Source organism: Macrobrachium nipponense, chromosome 46 (assembly GCF_015104395.2).
Source record: "Macrobrachium nipponense isolate FS-2020 chromosome 46, ASM1510439v2, whole genome shotgun sequence".
In the NCBI taxonomy this organism is placed as follows: Eukaryota; Metazoa; Arthropoda; class Malacostraca; order Decapoda; family Palaemonidae; genus Macrobrachium; species Macrobrachium nipponense.
In genome coordinates, this window is record NC_061106.1 from 42,786,135 (window position 1) to 42,806,539 (window position 20,405).

The window sequence follows — 20,405 nt, forward strand, 5'->3', positions numbered from 1 at the left end:
CATTATATAATTTTAGCTAAAATATCGTAATAATAGGCATTTAACTTAATAATAAAACAATTTTATGATTAAAATATGATAAGAAGATGTCAGTAAGAAGTGTTTCATCATCGTTCCCAGTTCCTCCTGAGGACAAATTTTTGCACTCGTGGTCTCTCAACGCAAGCAAGATGGAGGACGCAGCTCAGTACGCTAAAATGAAGGTAAATTTTAGATTAAAATTTAATACCTCGGCCGTAATAATATCCTCACGGTCATTTTAAAACTTAGGTTAATGACGAGGCTTTCAAGTTTTGTCAGGGAGGGGGTGATAAGAGGGGAAATATATGTAGAATAGGCGATCGGCTTCGGCTTGTTGAAGAGTTTGGCGTGGTTCAATGCTCCTGGAATTGACGTCATGGCTTCCTGCCAAAAACTTTGTAGAATTAACGTTGGCCGGATTGCTGGTCCCCCGAGCGTAGCCTCGCCTGAAATACGTACGTCCTCGGTTATTTCTCGTTAATTTGGAGCCGGTTTTTGGGCGTAGGGAATTAACGGGCTGCGTAAAACAGGCCGGACATTGTAGGCTTGTGGCGGGAAGTTTTCCGGTGCCTTAGGCCTAAAGTGATCTCGGGCCGGACTCTTTACCGGAGAAGTTCTCTCTTAGTGTTTATTTCAGCCCCGAAATGTATTTCTTCTTATTTAATGCAAATTTACATTAATAACCTAACATTCAAAGGCCAATTTAGCCTGATTTCAGGGATAATTTACCGTTTATAGGCCCAAGTTTATTGTCTCCATTATCAGTCGAAGCCAAGCTTACGTAGACGATTTCATTTTTATTTTCTTTTTGAATTTGTGGACTTTAAAAGGTCAAAAACACTTGGAAGGACTTTAAAAATGGTTTAAAAAGCTTTAGATTAAGATTATAGGAGTCACATGGATGCCTATCTTAAAAAAAAAATGCGTTATGGGCTACATAAAGTGACGGAATATGGTTGGGCTGATGTTCTGCTAATTTGTTAATCTTTTGTTTTCCATTTTCAGTTAATCGTAAAATGACTAAGTAAAAAGTAATCTTCAACCAAGATTCGGTTCTTTATTAACAGAAATAGCCTAAGTTTCAAGTCCTATGGCTGTTTCGAAAATGGTTAGGCTGGGCTACTCGGTAAAGAAATGGACCTAATCTAATGATTTCCCCGACAGTGGCCGAGACATAGCCTTGTAACGGAACTTAGGTGGGCACGGTGCCTTACACAACATCCTGGTCTTTACTCGATGCGAAGAGAGTGTCATCTTGAATAAACTCTCTCTCTGTTAGTAGGCTAAAACTAGTATGTTTGGCCTAGGATGGGTAGATCTATATTACTATTCCGCGGCAGCCTAGTCTATGGCAGTTGCAGTTTTTCAATGCAGTTTTACCTCCTGAACAAGAATTTTGAGTAATATTTATTCGGACGACTGTAATTAACCCCCAGGAGCTCGTACTAAACACTGCGAAATACATTTGACGCCCCAATTCCTGGTGGCTTTCGTATTCGAGGGGCGAACAATGCGGAATGCTTAGATATAGAAATACCCTAGGCTGAATACTGGCAGTACGAGGTTCACATCATTTTGGAAAGTGGATGTAGTATGTAATCGGAATGCTCGGATGAATTCACGAGGCTTTAGGATATATAAATGGATGAAAATTTGCATTTTACTTGAAGGATGTTTAAGATTTTGGATGATCTTGATAGGTGGGGTGGAGATGATCCTAATGCTTTCTTTTAAAGGTTTTTTTAAGTTGATGTAATATCTCCGTGGATGAGCACAAACTTATTAATACACAGCCAGTTACGTAGAAGGGCATATCTGTAGACTGAAGTAAAATATTTACATAAATACGGTATCTCTTCTGATTATGCATTTTTATCTATATATTTGCAATTTTGGCAAAATCACTTTTTAAAAGATAAGAACTAATATCAACAGTAACCGTTGCTGTTTATGAACAAATAAATAAAAAGACGTCATGGGAGGAAGATAAACAATGTTCCTCCCCTTGAAGTCAAGATCACAAATAACTCCTGAATAGCCTGCTATCTGAGCCAAGTCTCAAAGTTGCCATTATAAATGTGGACAATAGAAGTAATGGAACCTCTTTCCCCCCCGATTCCTCCAAATCGATGGCATAATATTGAATCCATCCACCTCCCAAAACCTAGCTACTCATATGAGGGTATCCATCCATTAAGGGTTAAATTGTCAAACTTGTTAATGCCATATTTTATTTTTTGTTTTTTTCTGCTGATTTTGCTATGTTATCAGTTTATTACTTTTGCTTCTAATTTTACTACTTTTATATTACTTTAGCTTCTAATTTCAATTCTTTCTCGATACATTGACCTTACTCATTAATGTAACAAAAAATGTTGAGCACTTAACTAGAATATTCAAGGCTTAAGGTCAAATTTTCTTGATTGCTTGAGTACTCCTTTGTAACTATGATTTGACATTTTTATGAGACACTTGTAAATAGCAACAAGTGAAAGGTTGAATGTTTAATCCCAGGATTTGGTGGCCCTGGCTTTATCCTTGCAGCATCCTACTTGTGCAAAGTTTATCCACATACACCAGGTCCGGATGACCTATTTATCGTCACTGCTATGCAAATATTGTCAGTTGTATATATAACTGTCCCTTTGAGAGGATTAGTATAGCTCAGTCACAGGATTCAAAAACTTTATTTGTGGAGACTGCAGTGTAAAGGATAGCAAGTAGCTTGATTTAAATTCCACTAATTTTCACATTTTGTTTTAACTAATTTAGAAACCCACCCATATTTCTGGTAATAGGTTAAACCTCGTTATCACAGATGTTTCAGTTGATAGTAAACATGCATAAAGGGAACAGTTAGGTACCAGCAATGCTCATTTAAGAGTTGACATGCCATTTGCAAGATACCCTTAAGGGGGTCCGGCCGGCTAATGCCATTCTATAAGGACAGGACTTTGATATTCATACCACTTAATAAGGTGACTTGGGACATCTCCAAACCGCATATGATTTTCACCTCTGACCTTCGGTTTTGTGATGCCAGGGCGATTTATCCCGATAATAACCATTTTTCAAATTCTATCTCCTCCCTTGATATTTAATATTAAGACCTGGGATTACCACCATATATAGACCTGATGTAGACCTCCAATTGAATGAGGAGTTTTTTTTCTAAAAGTGTTTTTTTGCTAGACATGAATTTTTCATTATGGTGAAAAATAAACCCTATAAATTAGGAAAACAAAATTTATAAGAAAAAAAAAAAGACGAAGCAAAAATTGGAAAAAAGGGGCTTCATTTGATTGTTCTATAATGTCTTTCTGAGTTATATACCAAATTCCAATGTTATAGCTTTAAAACTAAGTGAGAAGATAGATTTTGAAGGTCAATTACTATTGTTTTGAGATACGGACGTTCAAAGTTTTTCTTCGTATTTTTATAACAACAATGTTAATAAATAATGATTATTATGAATGTATATTTCCTTTTTGTGTATTAATGAACCAAAACTATTTTATCATAATTTAATCATAAATGATGATCCCTTTGCTCATATATCGTAGCTTGGGGCACTGCGTCAGGCAAAACGGGGCACTCCTTCCTACGCAACTCTCTCTCTCTCCTTCACTAACTCGGCTTATTACAGCGAATTTTCTTCTTCTGTATGTTAGCTAGATGTTTTCCTAGTATTTTCCGTTTTGGCATGATGAAATTCTTGCCAAAACAAAGATAAGCAAACGTAAATGCAAGAGAATGTCGAGGTGAAATTCGAAGTTGTACTCTCTTTTTATAAAGACAATGTTAATAAATCATGATTATTATGAATTTCATATTCCTTTTTGGGTATTAATAAACCAAAACTATGTTATTTGTCATAAATTAAGATCCCTTTGCTCAAAGATCGTAGCCTGGGGGACAGTGTGGCGTGTGCTTCAGGCAAGATGGGGGCGTTTACTTACTACGCAACCCTCCCTCCCTCTCTCTTCACTAACTACGATAATATCGCATATATTATGATATTCTGTAATCATATCAGAGCGAATTTTCTTTGTCTTTATGTTAGCGAGATGTTTTCCTTGTCTTTTCCTCATTGGCATGATGAAATTCTTGCCGAAACATAGATAAACACATGTAAAAGCAAGCGAATGTTGAGAAGAAATTCAAACGTGTAGACTACTTGAAGTATGTGCTAGCACTGAATCATGGGATACTCCCCGAAGTCCCCTCTGCAACTCACGGAATCACTACAGATGCCCTTTCTCAGAATGTCTTTGACAGTAATTATCAAAATTGACAATAACAGAAGAAATATTGGATTTTCTTGTACGGATGAATGTTTTAGGCTTATTGAGTTATGTTTACTAATTACCCTGTGACTACGAAAGTAAGAGGAATTTTGACGAAATTTTTCGTATACGTATTCTCAGTTGCCATATGAAGCTCCATGAATTTTTTCATGACTCCATATTTCGCCCTATACCCCCATATATAAGGGTTCCGGCCGGCCCCCTTAAATGAAGTTTTTGAGTATAGAGTAATTCTGTAATTTGTACCCCATCCTCCCCTTTGAGTATATGGAACTTTGCTAAATGAGTATGATGCTATTATAATTTACTTGGTGTAACGTTTTGACTCCTGTCTTACTTTTGTGAAACATCATATGAAAATGGCGGAAAATACTGCATGGGAAATGTCATATTCAAAATATTATAGGTCCTTTTGTATGATAAGGTAACCAGCCTTTTCATGTTTAAGCTTGATCCTTTTAGTTAGGATTGTTGTCGTCTTGGTTTTTATAGTAATTATATATATATATTTGATTGATAATTGTGTCAGTTCTCTTATGTTTTGAATTTTAAACTAACTTTTCTTTTAACAGGTCGCTGACCTTAAGAAGGAGTTGAAGGCTAGGGGTTTAGCTGTCACCGGGAACAAAAATGAGTTAGTGGAAAGATTATTAGCAGCAGGTAAGTTACTTTTGAATGTGTTACTTTCTAAATGCATGCATACACTTATTTAAAAGGGGAAAGATGTAGTACAAGCAGCAGGGAAGTTATTTTCTGAATGCATACTTACACTTATTTAAAGTTAATTCAAGACAATTAGATTTGGGTCAAACTTGCTGCTCAAATTCAAATATGGTTTTTACACAAGTAACTTACCCAGTAATTACTTAGCTAACAATTTCTCGCCTCGGCAGCTTGAAGATTGAAAAATTCGTGTAATGCCTCACAGATTTAGTGCAGGCGACAGGTCTCGTCCACCAACGGGAATGCTCAGAACTATCAGCAGACCACTTGATTCTATTTCTGCCGACGTTCGGGTAACACCGATTGTTAATGGCAGTTGTTATAAAATTCGCCGGTCAGAGACCGGATTTTGGTGAAAAATTGTCACTTGATTTCGGGTAGCCTTCAGGACAGTATACGTATTGTAGTTTTGTTATTAATGGACTGATTAGAGTTAGTGATATTCTTATGTGGTAGCAAATTTACATTCATATTGGTAAACTACCACTTTTGTAATTTACCTGGCTACCACCTTTTAGTTACGGTTAAGGCAATAATGTAAGATTACATTTGTTGTTCAAGACGTTACGAGCAAGTAGTTATAATGTAAACATTGCATTGGTTGCCAAACTAATACTTGCATCCAAGACGTGTTATGAGCATCGTGATAATTTAAAAATTGTATTCATGGCCAAACTGATATTTCCATTGTAGACATGTTACATTGTATTCCTTTTCCGAATAAAGTACTAATGACTTATTGTACCGTTTCTCTTTGGTACTGAAGACATAGCAGTTTCAAATGATATCTGATAGATTTGGACAATTTGATCGGTAAAGGCTGGCTTTGATTTTCTGAATAGCGTGAAAACTTAAAAATTAGTTTTTGTTACCTAGCTTACTGATTACCTTAAACTTAGATTTTCCCTTCTCTCTTGGTATTGAAGTGTATAGCCTATATTTGTCTCAGTAATGTTTGATACAGTTTGAGAGGTATTTCGATGTGGTACTCTGGTACTTTAATGTTAGTGTGTCTGTAAACGTTAACATTCCTTGTCCGAATAGTGTAATAAAATAACATTGTATTTACTATTGGACTAATTTTTAGATGATGAATATATATCTGCACGTCTCAATGTGTGAGTACCGTACGATGTTAAAGTTAATATTGTTTAACCACCAGATATATGATTTTAGTAATGATATGCGTATCTGCAATTCTCAAGTATCGTTCATTGAACCCCAACTTTCAGTGTTATTCAGATACCTCCAACCTAGGCTGGGGGTAATTTTTCTGTTATTTCTGAAGTCTGTCAGGAAATTATTGACCTCTACCATCAAGGGGTATGTAATTACTTGGTAAGTAACTTATATAAAAATGTCCTTTTATGATAAGTTTTATATATAACTTAACAAGTAATTACATGATTGGAGCCTGTCCTCCCCTTGCATGGACATTAGAGAATGAAAAGAATTGAGCTTTTGCTAGTTCTTCTAAGTCCCATATAGTGGGCGGGACCTTCTCACCTACACACAAACAATAAACACCACCGCACGAATGATGAATGCTTAAGCTGCCGTAGGTTAGGAACCAATAACTATGTAATTACTCGGAAAGTATATATAAAACTATTTTATTGTAAAAATCATTTCAAAGTATTTATTCTGATATATTAGACTTATTTAAGTATGTCATTCTGTCCTTCCTTATCTTTTAATCCATCATCACTGTTTGAAAAATACCTATTGTTCCCTATCATACATGTTCATGAGTTGGATTTCATAAATTTTTCTTTCTTTACGCCTAACTGTAACTACATTCACTCTGTAAGTTGATTAATTTGTGTAATTAGTTGTTCACACAACTCATCTAATTGGTGCATGTAGCACATTTGCTTTGTTCATCAAACTCCACATGCACATGCATCATATTTTTTTGTCAACATCAGCTTTTCCTGGGTTTTATGCCTAGATATGAAGCCTTTTCATGAAGTTCCCTAAAATGTTAATATGAGTTTTTACTGCAGTTTCTTCTAAACAGTTTTGGGGTGGTGTGGATCGTGTGATCCTTTTACATTTTCCATTTTCTTCTAATTTATTTTAAGAGGGTGGATTGTTAGGCACATTTTGGTGTTCGGACGTGGATATTTATTTGTTTTGAACCGATTGTGAACTTTCATTTTTATTCTACAACTTTCCAAACAGGTTTTGATGATCAGATTACACATTTTTTTTTTAGTTTTGTCTGATACTGTTTTCATTGAAGATACTTTACTTAAATTTCAAGTGCACCATTTACATTTTCCATTTTCTTCTAATTTATTGTAAGAGGGTGGATTGTTAGGCACATTTTGGTGTTCGGACATGGATATTTATTTGTTTTGAACCGATTGTGAACTTTCATTTTTATTCTACAACTTTCCAAACAGGTTTTGATGATCAGATTACACATTTTTTTTGTTTAGTTTTGTCTGATACTGTTTTCATTGAAGATACTTTACTTAAATTTCAAGTGCACCATTTACTTTTATTTTGAAGCATGATGAGAAAATAAATATCATAAATTTGTTATCAAATCTCACATTTGGTGGCAAAAGCATGCTTAATCTTTCAAATTGTGCCCTATATTTGTAAATGATTCACCAGGAAAATATTTTCTGTGGTGAACATTTTGTGGGTATTATTTACACTATTAGAAAGATTTTAATTGTTACATCTTTCAATATTTCAGAAGGCCATGCACCTATTGGATCAGTTGAAGGAGATGAGGAAGAATTTGATGAAGAAGAAATTTTAGGAGGTGGTGATATGGATCCCAGTGAAATAAAGATCTCCCCTCAGGAGGAGGAAGCTGCTCTTGCAGGAGGAAACATCAAAGTAAAAAAGGTTGGTTGGTTGTTTTTTTGTTCAGTTCTCACTGAAGAATGAAATTTCAGACCGTTTACAAGACAATAGATGCTCAAGTTGAACTTGAACTATTAATGTTCAGGATGAAAGTAAGTAAACCAGGTGTTATAAGATTTTCACATGTGTTGTTTCACACTCATTTTATAGAACCTAAGACACTTTTCATTTATCATAATGAGATTTCTCATTTTTTCTCGGAAGACATCTGCCTTAGTACAAAAAACACCTGCAAAGAAAGATGCTCCCAAGGCAGTTCCCAAAAAGGCCATTCCCGCTGTTCAGCCGCCAGTTAAATCACCTACCAAGAAACCAATCACAGCTGTATCTGCCTCCAAAGAGCAAGAAAACATTGAGCCCCCAAAGAAGGTTGCAAAAGTAGATGAAGAGAAGTCGGTAAGTTAATTAGGTATGAAATTTGTTTTGTTGGAAATGATATAGTTGTTGGATTATGGTGTTCCTCATTATGCACCACATTTCAGTAATATTTTGACACCCAAATTGGTCACATTCATGTGACACATTAGCTCTTTATGAATAATTCACAGGACCCTATCTGTGAATACAGATCCTTTGCATCAAACATATGTGGATGAAAGGGGTAGAAGCAGGGGGAGGGGGATGTAAAGAACCTTAAGTAATGCTCATATATGAAAATGATAGTCAGCCACAATACTGTCAGTGTATGACCTGAAACTGCACTAGGACATAATGTGTGGTTTTGAAAGAATGACTTAAGAAACATGATATAATTTAAATTTTGTTGTTAAATTGTCAAGTAGCTGTCTGTTTCATTTTTTTTTTTTTTTTTTTTTTTTTTTTTTTTTTTTTTTTTTTTTTTTTTTTTTTTTTTTTCCCTCAGTGTGGCAGCTGACTTTTTATAAAGTTGTTGTATAAAAAGGTTTAGATCTGTTAAGTTATTTTTGTGGATCTTAGTTTGAGTCTCTGACATGTCTTTTAATTACGACATTGTTTATATTGCACACAATTTTTCATGAATCAAGTCATTTTTATGTAACCTGATATTTATTCCTGCCATGGCTAAACCATGGATTGATCTTCCCAGTCATGTACGTAGTTTTACCAAATTTTAGCGGAGGATTTCTTAAATTTTAATATGTTGCCCTTAATTTACTTTTAGGCACTTGAAAAGAGAGCTGAGAGATTTGGAGTACCCTTGACTGAATCGGCGAAAAAGGAAGCTAGAGCTGCTCGCTTTGGTGAATTGACAAATGGAACTGTAAAAGGCTCTGCAAAACTCTCCACTGTTACTGGGGTAAGTATCTTAGGAGTGCACTTTTTCTTTCTGACATAAGTTAAATAACTGTTCTAGATAATTGAAAATTTTTTTTTTTTTTTTTCTTTTTTTGTCAGCGCAAGACTTGTGTAAACAAAAATTTTTTTTATCTATTTTCAGGGCATAGATATGGATAAACTGAAAGCCAGAGCTGAGCGATTTGGAGAAGTCACTTCAAAATCTCTCTCAAAGGTAAGAGTTTGAAAGTTAGCCAGCTGATGGGTACATGATTACTAGTAGTCATGAAGCTGTGAGCTATAAACAAATTTCACAAATTGAGAATTAGAGGGGGAAATCACAGTGAACGAGTTGAAGATTGAGAACTTGTACAAAGAAACCAGTTAAATTTAGATGAAAGCCATAGGCCACCAGGGTCCACTATAAATAACATTTAAGTATTGCTTACACAATCTTGGTCTACTCGAAGACACTTAGCAGGTGGGTCTGGCATTGATATTAATTTTAAAAAATTTGCTGTCTTGTTGTCATGATTAGATACTATTTTTCAGGGAAGGAATGTTAGCCAGCTAGCTTTAGGTTTACCAGTGTGTACAAGTAAACTACTTGTTGATTTAAAGTTTTCCTTTACCTTTTGAGTTTTGAGACCGTCCTTTTGTTTATTACATTGTATTGACATTATTTTAAGTAACTTGTCATAATTTTCTTCCTGTTACAGGCAGAGGAATTAGAAAAGAGGAAGAGTAGGTTGGAGAGATTTGGCTCTGCTCCTGAAAAGGCTGATGAGTGAGTATTATGATGCATTGTTAGTTATATTATAGTTTGAATTTTTTTTCTAAGTGTGCAAGTTTTATTTGAAAATACATATGCAGTGCTCATTAGTAATTTTAAATTGGCTGCTCCTGGTCATAATTGGTTTTTACTACCTTGTAATTGCCTTTATATGTCTATTTGAAAAGGTGTGTGTGTTCTGTCTCCACTGTTAGTGGAATACAGTGGTACCTTGTGTCGAAGGTTTCTTATGTTGAAGATTCTGGTCTTTGAAATTTTCCAAAACAAAACGTTTGTGCCATTTTTTGAACTAGTACTTGTACTTCAAACTGACTGATGGTCTTGTTTATACTTGTATTCAACAGCTTACTCCGTCCTACGAGAAAAACTGTATAAATATTTTTTCTTTACAATATATAGTTTTTTGATAATCATATTCAACAAAGTAAATAAAATAATAAAGCATGTCAATTTAAAATTTAGCTTAAAAGACGTACAAAATCGTACATCACTGGTGACATTACACGCAGCTCACATGAGATTGAACGAGGGAATGTTGATACGTATTGTTGATGAGAGGAGGAGAAAAGTTAAAATATTACTGTATGTATGTAAAACCAGTAACACTTCACATAAAAAAAGTAAAGGGGGAATTTCACAAAAAATTAAAATATTAATATATGTAAGTAAAGCCAGTAACAAATCACATTAAAAAATTAAAGGAAATTTCACAACAAATTAGATGTAATGAAATATAAAACAATCAAATGCAATACAGTAACAGTAAAAAGGTCTTAATTGAGTCCGTGTTTGGTGTGCTGAGTGAGACTATATAGTGGTGACGCACAGCTGTCTTCAGGTGGAGAGAACAATAATATTTTTGAGGAGTAATGAATGATTGTAAGTTATCAGGCATCGTGATATTCTTGAGAATAGAAGAAGAGATAGTAGTAACATTACTATGTGTACGTAAAAGCAGTAACAATTCATGTAAAGAAAATAAAATGAAATTTCACAATAACTTTTAACATAATGGTAAAACATGAAAACAATCAAATGCAATACAGTAATAATAAGAAAAATAGTCTCTCTTACTTGAGCCAGTGTTTGGTTCACTGAGTGAGAAAATAGAGAGGAGAGGGAAGGGATGGTGTGTGTATTATTGGCTGGGAAACAGGAGTCTGCTTCCCACTGACTTACCAGCCCAGGGATGAATATTTGCCCGTTTCTTTCACTTTCACTCGTTTTGTCCAAATCACTTCTTTCTGTTATGGTTAAATACCTATTGGGTGCACTTGCTTTTTTACAATTTTTCAACACTAAAAGTAACTCTGCTTCATAATAAGTACGCACACACACGCGCTCCATTCAGCTTCTGTGTGCCTTTGATTGTTTGTTTAAATGACTTGACTTGTAAAAGGTTATTTACTCTCTCTCTCATCCTTGTAAAATGTGTGTAAAATTAATTTTATCAAATACCTTTGTCTCCTGCGACTTTTAAATACATTAACCTCTTGTTTACTGAGCTTAACAAAACAAACATTGCATTCACTAAATGGGTCTTAATTTACGTGTACCCTGTCATATGGAATATTCTTGAAAGGTGGTACTCGTGTACCCCCAAACCAACTGTCTGTAAAGAAGGGTTTAATAATAGAATAAAGCTTGAAAAGGGGGACTTTTTGGCTTGGCTGGAACGAACGCTCCTGATTCCCTTTATTTCTTTTGGGGATATTTGTTTCATATTTATTACAAATCGCATTTTGATCAGCTTTGTGGAACGGATTAAGTTCAAAGTCCGAGGTACTACTGTACATACCAGGAAATTGCTTCAAGACAACTTCTGTTAGGAAAATAATTTATGCTGCATCACAGGTTAAATGTAAATTTCAGTTCTTCGGTTTGGTGCATGTTAAATATTTTTGTTAGATACCAGGAGTTGACTAATTTTTTTGTTTTTGTTTTCAGTGCTACTATAGACTCTGCAAAAGCTGCTAGAGCTGCTAGATTTGCCGCCGATGCAAAACCAGATGGAAAAGAAGAACCCGCAAAAGTTGCGGAATAGGTACACTAATTTTTAAGTCGATTTTGCAGGCTAACAATATATTTACATTGTGCATAAGCATTGTATATTTGATAATGGTTTCAGATTCCAGTATGAATAAGCCAAAGAAGGTAGTGCTTTCTGTTTTAAATAAACTTTATGGTAACAATTGGCATTTTTATATTATTGTATTTGGTAAGTAGTGACAATAAGCTGGGATATTCAATGTCATTGTAGCTTAAAGGAAACAATGCCACTGCCTCACTTTTGAAGACCATGTGGGAAAAGGAGTAACTCAGAGTCTGAGGTTGCTGTGTAGTACAAAGTCTTTTTAGGGCCATGAATAGCATTAGAAATCAGTTTTCTACTAAGGAATTTAGGATCATCAAATTGGTTGGTTTTATTTTTCATGACCCTTAGATTTCAACCTCTGGGCTGAAATGCTTGATTTCCCTACAAGAGGTTGCTGCTCCTGCACTACCGTTCACAAGGTTATATGTACACTGGTAAGAAATTAGGTTAGGTAATCTTTACTGTAGTATCAAGTTTGGAACTCTTGGCATTACAGAAATAATTGACAAGATTTATTTTTGTTAACCATTACTACAATAGACAAAATGAGGATTTTGTGCTTATAATGTATGGTTTTTTTTTTCCTATGTATGAATTTTGAATCTAGATCACAGGATTTCATATATAAGTACAACATTTCTTGTAAACATTTCATGAATGTCTTTGACGAGTTTTTTTTTTCTTTGGCAGTGTTCTTTCTATCAATGGGTGTAAGTCTTGGTATACAAGTGTGGTATAGCTCCATATCAATCCTGTGCATTAATTTTATGTGAATGCGCATTGTTTATGTATTGGCAAATGTTCTATGCTTTATAAAATTAGATGTTGACAGACAATAAAACTGAAAAATGTACTGTATACCTTTCGAGTTTTGTTAATTGTAAAAAAAAATTTTTCGAGTTTATTGTAAAATAAATTCTGTCATACAATAATGAAATTGTTTAACAAATTGGTTTGACAAGTGTTCTGGAAATATGTTATATTACAATAGTTTTATTTATTTACCACTAGATTTAAGGACACAGATGATATAGAGCTTTGCCCACATCAAATTTTAATAGCCATTTTAGTCATCCTGATAGTTGAAATAAAAAAATAATTAAACTGACATGGTTTCCTTTTAATTTTTATGTATACCATTATATTATATATATTTTTCATTTTAATAAGTGCAGTCTCATCTTTCTGTATTTCTCTTAACCTGCTCCTCTTCCTAGTGAATGCCATATTCTATTGAAGCTTGAATTTTCAAATGAATGGTTCCTGTGGGCTTCTTCCATATGAATAGGTTTCATCTGAAAAATGAATAATTACAAACCAAGGATTGGTTGTAGTAAATTAATCCATATTTCTTTGTAGGCAAATTTAACTAATTGTGGGGATTAAGTCAACTTATTTATTCTTTCATAAGGCCATTAACTTGCCCATCCAGTTAGCATTCCAACTACAAAAATGTGGAAATTGTTACTACTACGTACTTACATTTACTCACTAGTCCGACATACCTGCTATCGCATTATTTTTTTTTTCTGTCATTCAATGAGAAAACCACCACATAAATTCAATGAGAAAACCACCACACAAATAATTTAATACAGTAAGGCACAAAGACGAGAACTAACAAGCTCTGGTACTAAGGAGAGATTTTTTTATTGTTGGCCTCTGTCAGAAATATCTATCATCCCAACAAGTATTGAGGAAGTTCCGTCTACTTTCATATCAATTCCTTGTAATACAATGCCTTCTCCACCTGGGATTCTGTAGATTCTGAAAAGAAAAGTATAATGATAAATGAAGTTAAGACAATACTTAAGGTTAGTGTGGCCTGTTAGATATTACAAACTAAACTAGATGCAACATTGCTGCTAAATTAGGTAAATAGCTTTTTCTAGAGAAATGTTTTATGTACATAGTTGGCCAAGTGCTTAGAAAACTTATAACCTGAGACATTTCATACAGGCTATCTGCAACAGTGAGTTCTTTCCCAGAAAAAATAGGAGTATTAAAGGTGGTACATGGACGAATTTTAAGATGTGAAATATTAAGCTCTCATAGTTCCACATCCACTGAGGGATACTTTGTTATAGTGAACTATAACTAAGAAGTATATTCCTATTCTAAATGATTCAGGGAAATGAAGGTAAGCGCTGTTTTTATACAAATCCCTTAATCATAAACAGCTCTAAGAAAAAGCATGTTGCTTATTCCCAGCCAACTCCATTGTCCCCAAAGAGATGCCTGTATCATTTTTCTGTGACAGTTCCCATCAGGAAAGAGGATGGCACTCCAAATAATGATTACAGTATTAGGTTTGTATCAAAATTAGCTTTATTGCAGAATACTTGGTTTATTATTACATACTCATTAACTACAAATAACCTAAATCAAATTTAGTAAGAAGTAGAGACAAAGTTGAAGTGTTTGAAGTCCAGTCTCTACATAAAAGATGGAGTTGACAGAAATAAATATATAGATAAGCATAGTTTAACAAATTTATGATGGGAGACTTCCAAATAATTATAAGTAAATAGGTCAGCAATGGAAAATGCATTGAAGGAGAAACACTCACCAGGCCACCTCAGTGGCTGCGAGTTCAATTCTCGGGCATTCCATTGAGGCATCAGAGACTTGTATTTCTGGTGATAGAAGTTTACTCTCGACGTGATACGGAAGTCGCGTAAAGCCGTTGGTCTTGTTGCTGGATAACCACTGGTTCCATGCAATGTAAAAAAAAAAAAAAAAAAAAAAGGCCGAGACATGGCAGGTACTCGAGCCATTAAATTTCTAGTGTTAAATAAATGAGTGATGAATCCTAAAGAAGAGAGATTCAAATCTTTCCCTATGCAAAATACAAGGCTTGATGTAATAACAGTTCCCAAAAAATACAAGTTAATTGTCCTTTGAGAGAGAGAGAGACCTCTACATTACATACAAGGAAAGGGAGGGTGTGAACCCCTTGAGCCCTAATTTTCCAAGTGTTTCGGGGATGGAGAGGTGGGCATGCCTGACGATGCCAGTAGTGTGTTCAGTGCGGTACGATAAACATCGTGCCTACTGCAAACAAGATGATAGCGTAGCATGATAATTGCGTTGTGTGATGAAAAAAAAGTGAATATGGTGCAAAGAATGGCTCGGTAAAAGAAATGTATACGGTTAACATACGTCTGCCAGGGTCGAAGCTCAAACCATCGGTCACCACCATGGTGATTTTGCTACAAGACCCATTGGGCAATTTGACGGTTTGCCCGTCAAGTGTGCCCGTTAGAAGGGAAGTCCGCCGATCAGGCCCGATCGTGTAGACAGGCCTTTAAAAATTAGACCTCAAGGACTTTCAAAGAAGGCTTTCCCAGGTTCAGCAAGTGACTAAGCCAAGCTGCCAATATTCTCTCTTCCTATATCATCTTTCCGGTGCAGGCTAAGTGTGTCGTCCTGAGCAAAAGAAGACACGGCACAAATGGCAAAGGGACCAAAATGAGAACCATTTCTGTGGGTCTTGGCTATGAACTCGGGAGCAAATGAGATTAATAAAGGACCAGCGACTTGAATGTAAGGCTTCCACTGAAAAGTTCACTGACAAAGATGCCTGTAACTTTCACAGCACTTGTTTCAGAACACAGAATATAGGAAGTGTAAATGCTGAGAACATGAGTGAAAGTGTAGTGTTCTGTGGCACAACAAAGCTCCAACAAGGGATCCACCCACATCTGCAACATGGCCCTGCAGAGGTTTTTATAGATGATTTACCATCTTGTTTGGCATTTGCAGTACATGGGATGTTCTGATGCATAGTATCAAGATGTGAATTAACTGCTGTATGTAAACAACAAGAAATGTTCATTCAATAATAAAAAATTGATAAGCTGACACTCAAACACACGTTACAAAATACCATGTTAAAGATAATCAAGGAATTACATATGTAATATTTACATAAAACCTTACACACCAGAGATAATGGAATGTAGAATAAGAGAACGCACAATCACAAATATTCTGCATGCACCTTTTGGTAGAGGTGAAAAATACTTTACTTTTTATGAGTATACCAGTACACTGCCTATTTCACCATGTAGAGTATGTATAACAAGTGCAAATTGATAGCTATAGGTTTATATTTGTGTACAAGCACACTTACCTCGAAGCCCAGCATTCAACCTCATCACTGACTATGCTTTCAATATTGCGTTGAAATTCCTTAGGTATGACTGCACCTGATTTTGACTCTATTTCTACGGCATCCCCTCCTTCTAATGGTAACAGCACTGTTCTAGAAAACAAGTACATGGTAATAGAAAAGTATTATACAGTATAAAAAAATTACAGTGATCCCATATTTTATATTGTAGTCACTTGTTTCATTGTCAAGGAGTTACCCTCCATTGTGTCTGGACTAATACAGGCAGTCCCCGGGTTACGACGGGGTTTCTGTTCTTAAGACGCTAAGCCGGAACATCGTAAAAAATCCTAAGAAAACCTTACTTTTAATGCTTTGGGTGCATTGAAAACTATGTAAACTGCATCCTTATTCCATTTTTCATCAAAAAAAACTTCAAATATTGATTATTTTGCATTTTTGGTGTCATATTTCATCTGCCAGATCAGCGTTGTAGGCGTCGTAACCCTGGAAATAATGTCTGATGAATATAATTGAGAAGCGCCTTAACCTCGGAACGTCGTAACCCGGGGACTGTCTATCGTCAAAGAAAATATCTTTTACTTGGTATTGTGTCATAATGATAAACATTGTGACACGCGATAGAGTATAATGAACTCAAAGACGAGAGCATTTTCTCTCATCTTCACTGAGGCTGAGCCCAGTTTTTCCCACATTAAAATCTGGAAGAAGAAGTGACTAATGCGCATGCCCGTCGGCCATCTTGTTTACGACTGGGCTGGTTAAAAGACAAAAAACCAATACTACTCTCCTAGTCACTACGTACATACAGAACTTCACCCTAAAAACATAAGTTTTTGTTTAGTTTCTTGCGGGTTGACCTTGGACCAGGAATGTTTTGGTTTTCTCTCTGGGTTGTTTGGATTAAAATTTTTAGAGCTTAAGCCTTTTGTCACCTGTTAATTTCTTTGTAAAGCTCCTTGAGGGTGAAACAAGCAACTACGCCATAAAAAAAAAAACCAGGTTTTGATGGAAAAACCTATTTTTGGGTAGTTACTGTTGACTCATCAAAAACCCTCCCAATTTTGCAAGTTCTCCCAAAAACATTTGCCTAAAAAACTTTTTGTGATAGTCTTTATTTGTTATCCACGGCACATGTAGATAAATTACCTACTTACTGCAAGGCAAAAGTTGTATTTGTACCAAGGAAAATGAGAAGAAAAGAATGACAAAGTAGCATCAGAATTTCTATAAAATAAGTAGTACACATGCACACATGTAGCCTTTATTTTGATAGAGCAACTGAGATGCTCTTTGGCTGCTATCATCTAACACTGGTGGGAAAAAGGAGGTATTCATCAACTGGGTGGTACTGTTTCAATACATTCTTGTAACCCATTACAAATTGTTACTCGAGTTTGTGGGAGTGGTGTGATGAATTCTTATGAAATACTTCTAAAAGATAAAGATTTTGATAGTACAGTATATAAATATACACTTGACATAGGCATTTAATTTGGTTTTCCTGTATTAAATCATGAAATATTACCTTTCATCATTTAAATTCTTCTCTTTGGAGTTTATCCTTAAATGAAGAACTAAACTCAGAGGCACAGCTATTTTACGCCACTTGTACACTACAGCTATATGCAGAGCTTTCTTCCATTCAATTTCACACACAAACAATCTGAAACAAAAATTAATTAAAAGGTTAAGTAAGATACAAAAATAACAGGATTCAACTAGATCTTGCCTGGCAAGAGTTGGATTCAAGTGCATGACAAAGGAAATAGGTATAAGATTTTATTTAAACAATAATAAAATTCAAAATAGTAATATGATGTTAGTATAAAGGCTTACAGGTAAATAAAGACATTAAAATCAATAAAAGATGGAAATAAGAACTTGAATGTAGTTGAAGTACTCTTTCGGGCATCTATCACAGAATCAAGTTATTGAATTGTGTTAAAATGTTGGAATGCACCCACTACTAGCAACCACTTTTGACATTTCATGTAATATACACTATAAACAAGATACTAAACAATAAGCTACACTTCAGGGTGAAAAAGATAAAATGAGACTACTATATTAAAAAAAAGCTATTCTTATCTCTCTTTGACATAAAGATAAATACATAAAGAACTTATGAATCATGGCATTTTTGCACTCCATGTTACTCACCATAAAGATTTAGCAAAACACAAGACAGCATCACAGGAAAATCTGGTACTACCAGGTTGAAACTTATTTAATGGACGTACCTTGTAGTAGATGGAACCGATGTGCTTATTTCCAGGCATCCTCCTCCAGTAAAGGCTTCATCTGTTGTGTGTTTCATTAAAGCGCCTCCTTCCTATGGAAACAATTGAAAGTAAACATTTTTCCTCACTAAAATTATAACTGATGACAGCAAAAATACAAGGTAAACTGAACACATAACTGTCTCAAAAATCCTTAAGATGCCATAGTATTCTATTCAATAATTACAGAACCATATCTATTCTATTCAGTGATTACAGAACCATATCACATAAACACAGAAACACGCATGAAAAAGCTATTTTTTCCCGGCCTCAAAAGCTGATGCAGCCCAGCCAACAATAACTACAAGAACGTTAGTAACAGCACAGGAGCAATCAGGGCAGTTGGGGCAGGAGGCACAGTGGGAGCTGCCCCGTGACTGGTCGTTGGGAAACAGGTGCAATCAGGACAGGAGGCACAGCAGTAGTAGTAGATATACAACAGGTACAACAAGGCAGTGCCATAGTATACAAGAGTGCCAAAGTTGAAAATCCTAAAGGAAAGGAAAACCAATAATGACAATCCAGCCATCTACTGCTACGACTACAATGGTCACTATCAACCTGATGGAAAAAGTATAGACAATTAGTAGAGAAGGACTCCTCTCGCTCCCAGGGTAACCGTCCTATGAAGGGGGAGGAGACCCTTGTGAAGAGGTCGCCCGACCACCAACACCCAACCCTCTTCACCTGACAAGTGAGCGAAGAGGGCGAAGGAGAGAATGCCACAAAGAAAAATTATCGGAGAGAGAAACGAGAACGAAGGGATGGCTACCAAGGGCACAGTCGGAAGCAAAAAAATTTCAATAATGCTCAGCAATCCTCCTCCAAAGTTTCCTCCCAGCAAGCTCTCTGACAATGTATGCGGCAAGAGCAACACCCAAACAAATCATAAAATATATACTGTTGTACCCGTACAAGCAAAGGGCATGAGGATGTGATAGGGGGCAAGTGTTATGCCCTTGGCTACCAGCCCTGAGGCACACACACTGGGGGAAGGCAGTCTGCAAGGCTATCACAAATCAGGAGTTTGTACATTAATAAATATCAAACACAGTATATTCAGTACATAAAAAAAGTAAGAAAAGAAAAGAACCTAGCAGGTAAATCGAGTTCAACGAGTTAGGCAAGAGCTTACGAAAACTCATCTGCATTGCATGACAGGTGAAAGCAAACTGAAATGTTTAAATCTGGGCAGGCAGGTCTCCCCGCCTATCGGACAGTAATTACTGCCTTTTTTTTCAAGAGTTTATCAGCTATTTTCCAGCTTTGCCAAAAGTAACTCCTATTGTAAAGGACTGAGAGTTTGTATACTCCGTAGGAACAAATGATTTTTCAATGCGTAAAAATAAATCAAATTGAAACTCTACCAAAATGCAACTTACATGTGACCAAATAGGCTGATACTCCTGACCAGACAAGTTATACCAGCTGGTATTTTCTCGACACTGAAAGGAAATGAAAAAACATAACCACAGTACTTAAAAAAGAAAATGAACTATACAAAAATTAATGTTAACATCCCAAAAAATTAAAACTCAATTAGTTTACAAAATGAAAACTACTGAAAATCCTATAATGTTTCTTTATCTATTTCCTACAAAAACTACTAACTTTATTCCTCATTTGTAAAACTTGAGTCTTCATAAATAAACACAAGAAGAGTTTCATATCAAAAGGTACACTTTATACTTTCATATCATATCTTATGTACTACTTATAACCATTAAGAGATCCATAGGAGTGGTGGAAGGTGCTGCCATGAGAGGTTATGTAAAAAATGAGCTCTGTGTAACCGGAAAAGAAAATAAAAAAAGGGAAATAATAAGTGAAATGCAGTGAAAATAACAAGTGGCTCTTTCAAAATGTAGCTGAACCATTATGAAGTAAAGACAAAGAACACAGATCTTTG

The 20,405-nt window shown here is 35.4% G+C and overlaps 2 protein-coding genes across 9 annotated transcripts in view; one reads left to right on the forward strand and one right to left on the reverse strand.

Annotated features, from left to right (window-relative positions):
* The first annotated feature begins 49 nt into the window (after positions 1 to 49).
* Positions 50 to 13,184, forward strand: LOC135214978 (SAP domain-containing ribonucleoprotein-like). Its single transcript, XM_064249482.1, has 8 exons — positions 50 to 203; positions 4,901 to 4,988; positions 7,762 to 7,916; positions 8,139 to 8,330; positions 9,076 to 9,210; positions 9,352 to 9,423; positions 9,908 to 9,975; positions 11,929 to 13,184. Exons 1-8 carry the CDS (start codon positions 87 to 89, stop codon positions 12,023 to 12,025), a joined length of 924 nt encoding a protein of 307 aa, XP_064105552.1. The 5' UTR covers positions 50 to 86; the 3' UTR covers positions 12,026 to 13,184.
* A 451-nt stretch (positions 13,185 to 13,635) lies between these two features.
* LOC135214976 (cytosolic endo-beta-N-acetylglucosaminidase-like) overlaps positions 13,636 to 20,405 on the reverse strand; it is a 97,341-nt gene continuing 90,571 nt past the window's right edge. For 5 of the 8 annotated variants that reach the window (XM_064249479.1, XM_064249478.1, XM_064249476.1 and 2 more), the window contains 6 exons: positions 19,879 to 19,941; positions 18,455 to 18,546; positions 17,740 to 17,877; positions 16,212 to 16,343; positions 14,646 to 14,785; positions 13,636 to 13,843 (listed from right to left, as the gene is read on the reverse strand). In XM_064249479.1, the coding sequence (XP_064105549.1) occupies positions 13,791 to 13,843; positions 14,646 to 14,785; positions 16,212 to 16,343; positions 17,740 to 17,877; positions 18,455 to 18,546; positions 19,879 to 19,941 (618 nt within the window). In that variant the 3' untranslated portion in view covers positions 13,636 to 13,790. Of the gene's footprint in view, positions 13,844 to 14,645; positions 14,786 to 16,211; positions 16,344 to 17,739; positions 17,878 to 18,454; positions 18,547 to 19,878; positions 19,942 to 20,405 lie in introns of those variants that run through there. The other 3 variants (XR_010314534.1, XM_064249481.1, XR_010314535.1) reach the window with 3 other exon arrangements.

What these genes read in the sequence shown, in the direction of transcription:
- LOC135214978 (XM_064249482.1), top strand. Translation starts at nt 87, where the DNA reads ATGTCAGTAAGAAGTGTTTCATCATCGTTCCCAGTTCCTCCTGAGGAC. An exon ending in CTCAGTACGCTAAAATGAAG is followed by an intron (nt 204 to 4,900) that starts GTAAATTTTAGA and finishes TTCTTTTAACAG; the next exon opens with GTCGCTGACCTTAAGAAGGA. An exon ending in GAAACATCAAAGTAAAAAAG is followed by an intron (nt 7,917 to 8,138) that starts GTTGGTTGGTTG and finishes TTTTCTCGGAAG; the next exon opens with ACATCTGCCTTAGTACAAAA.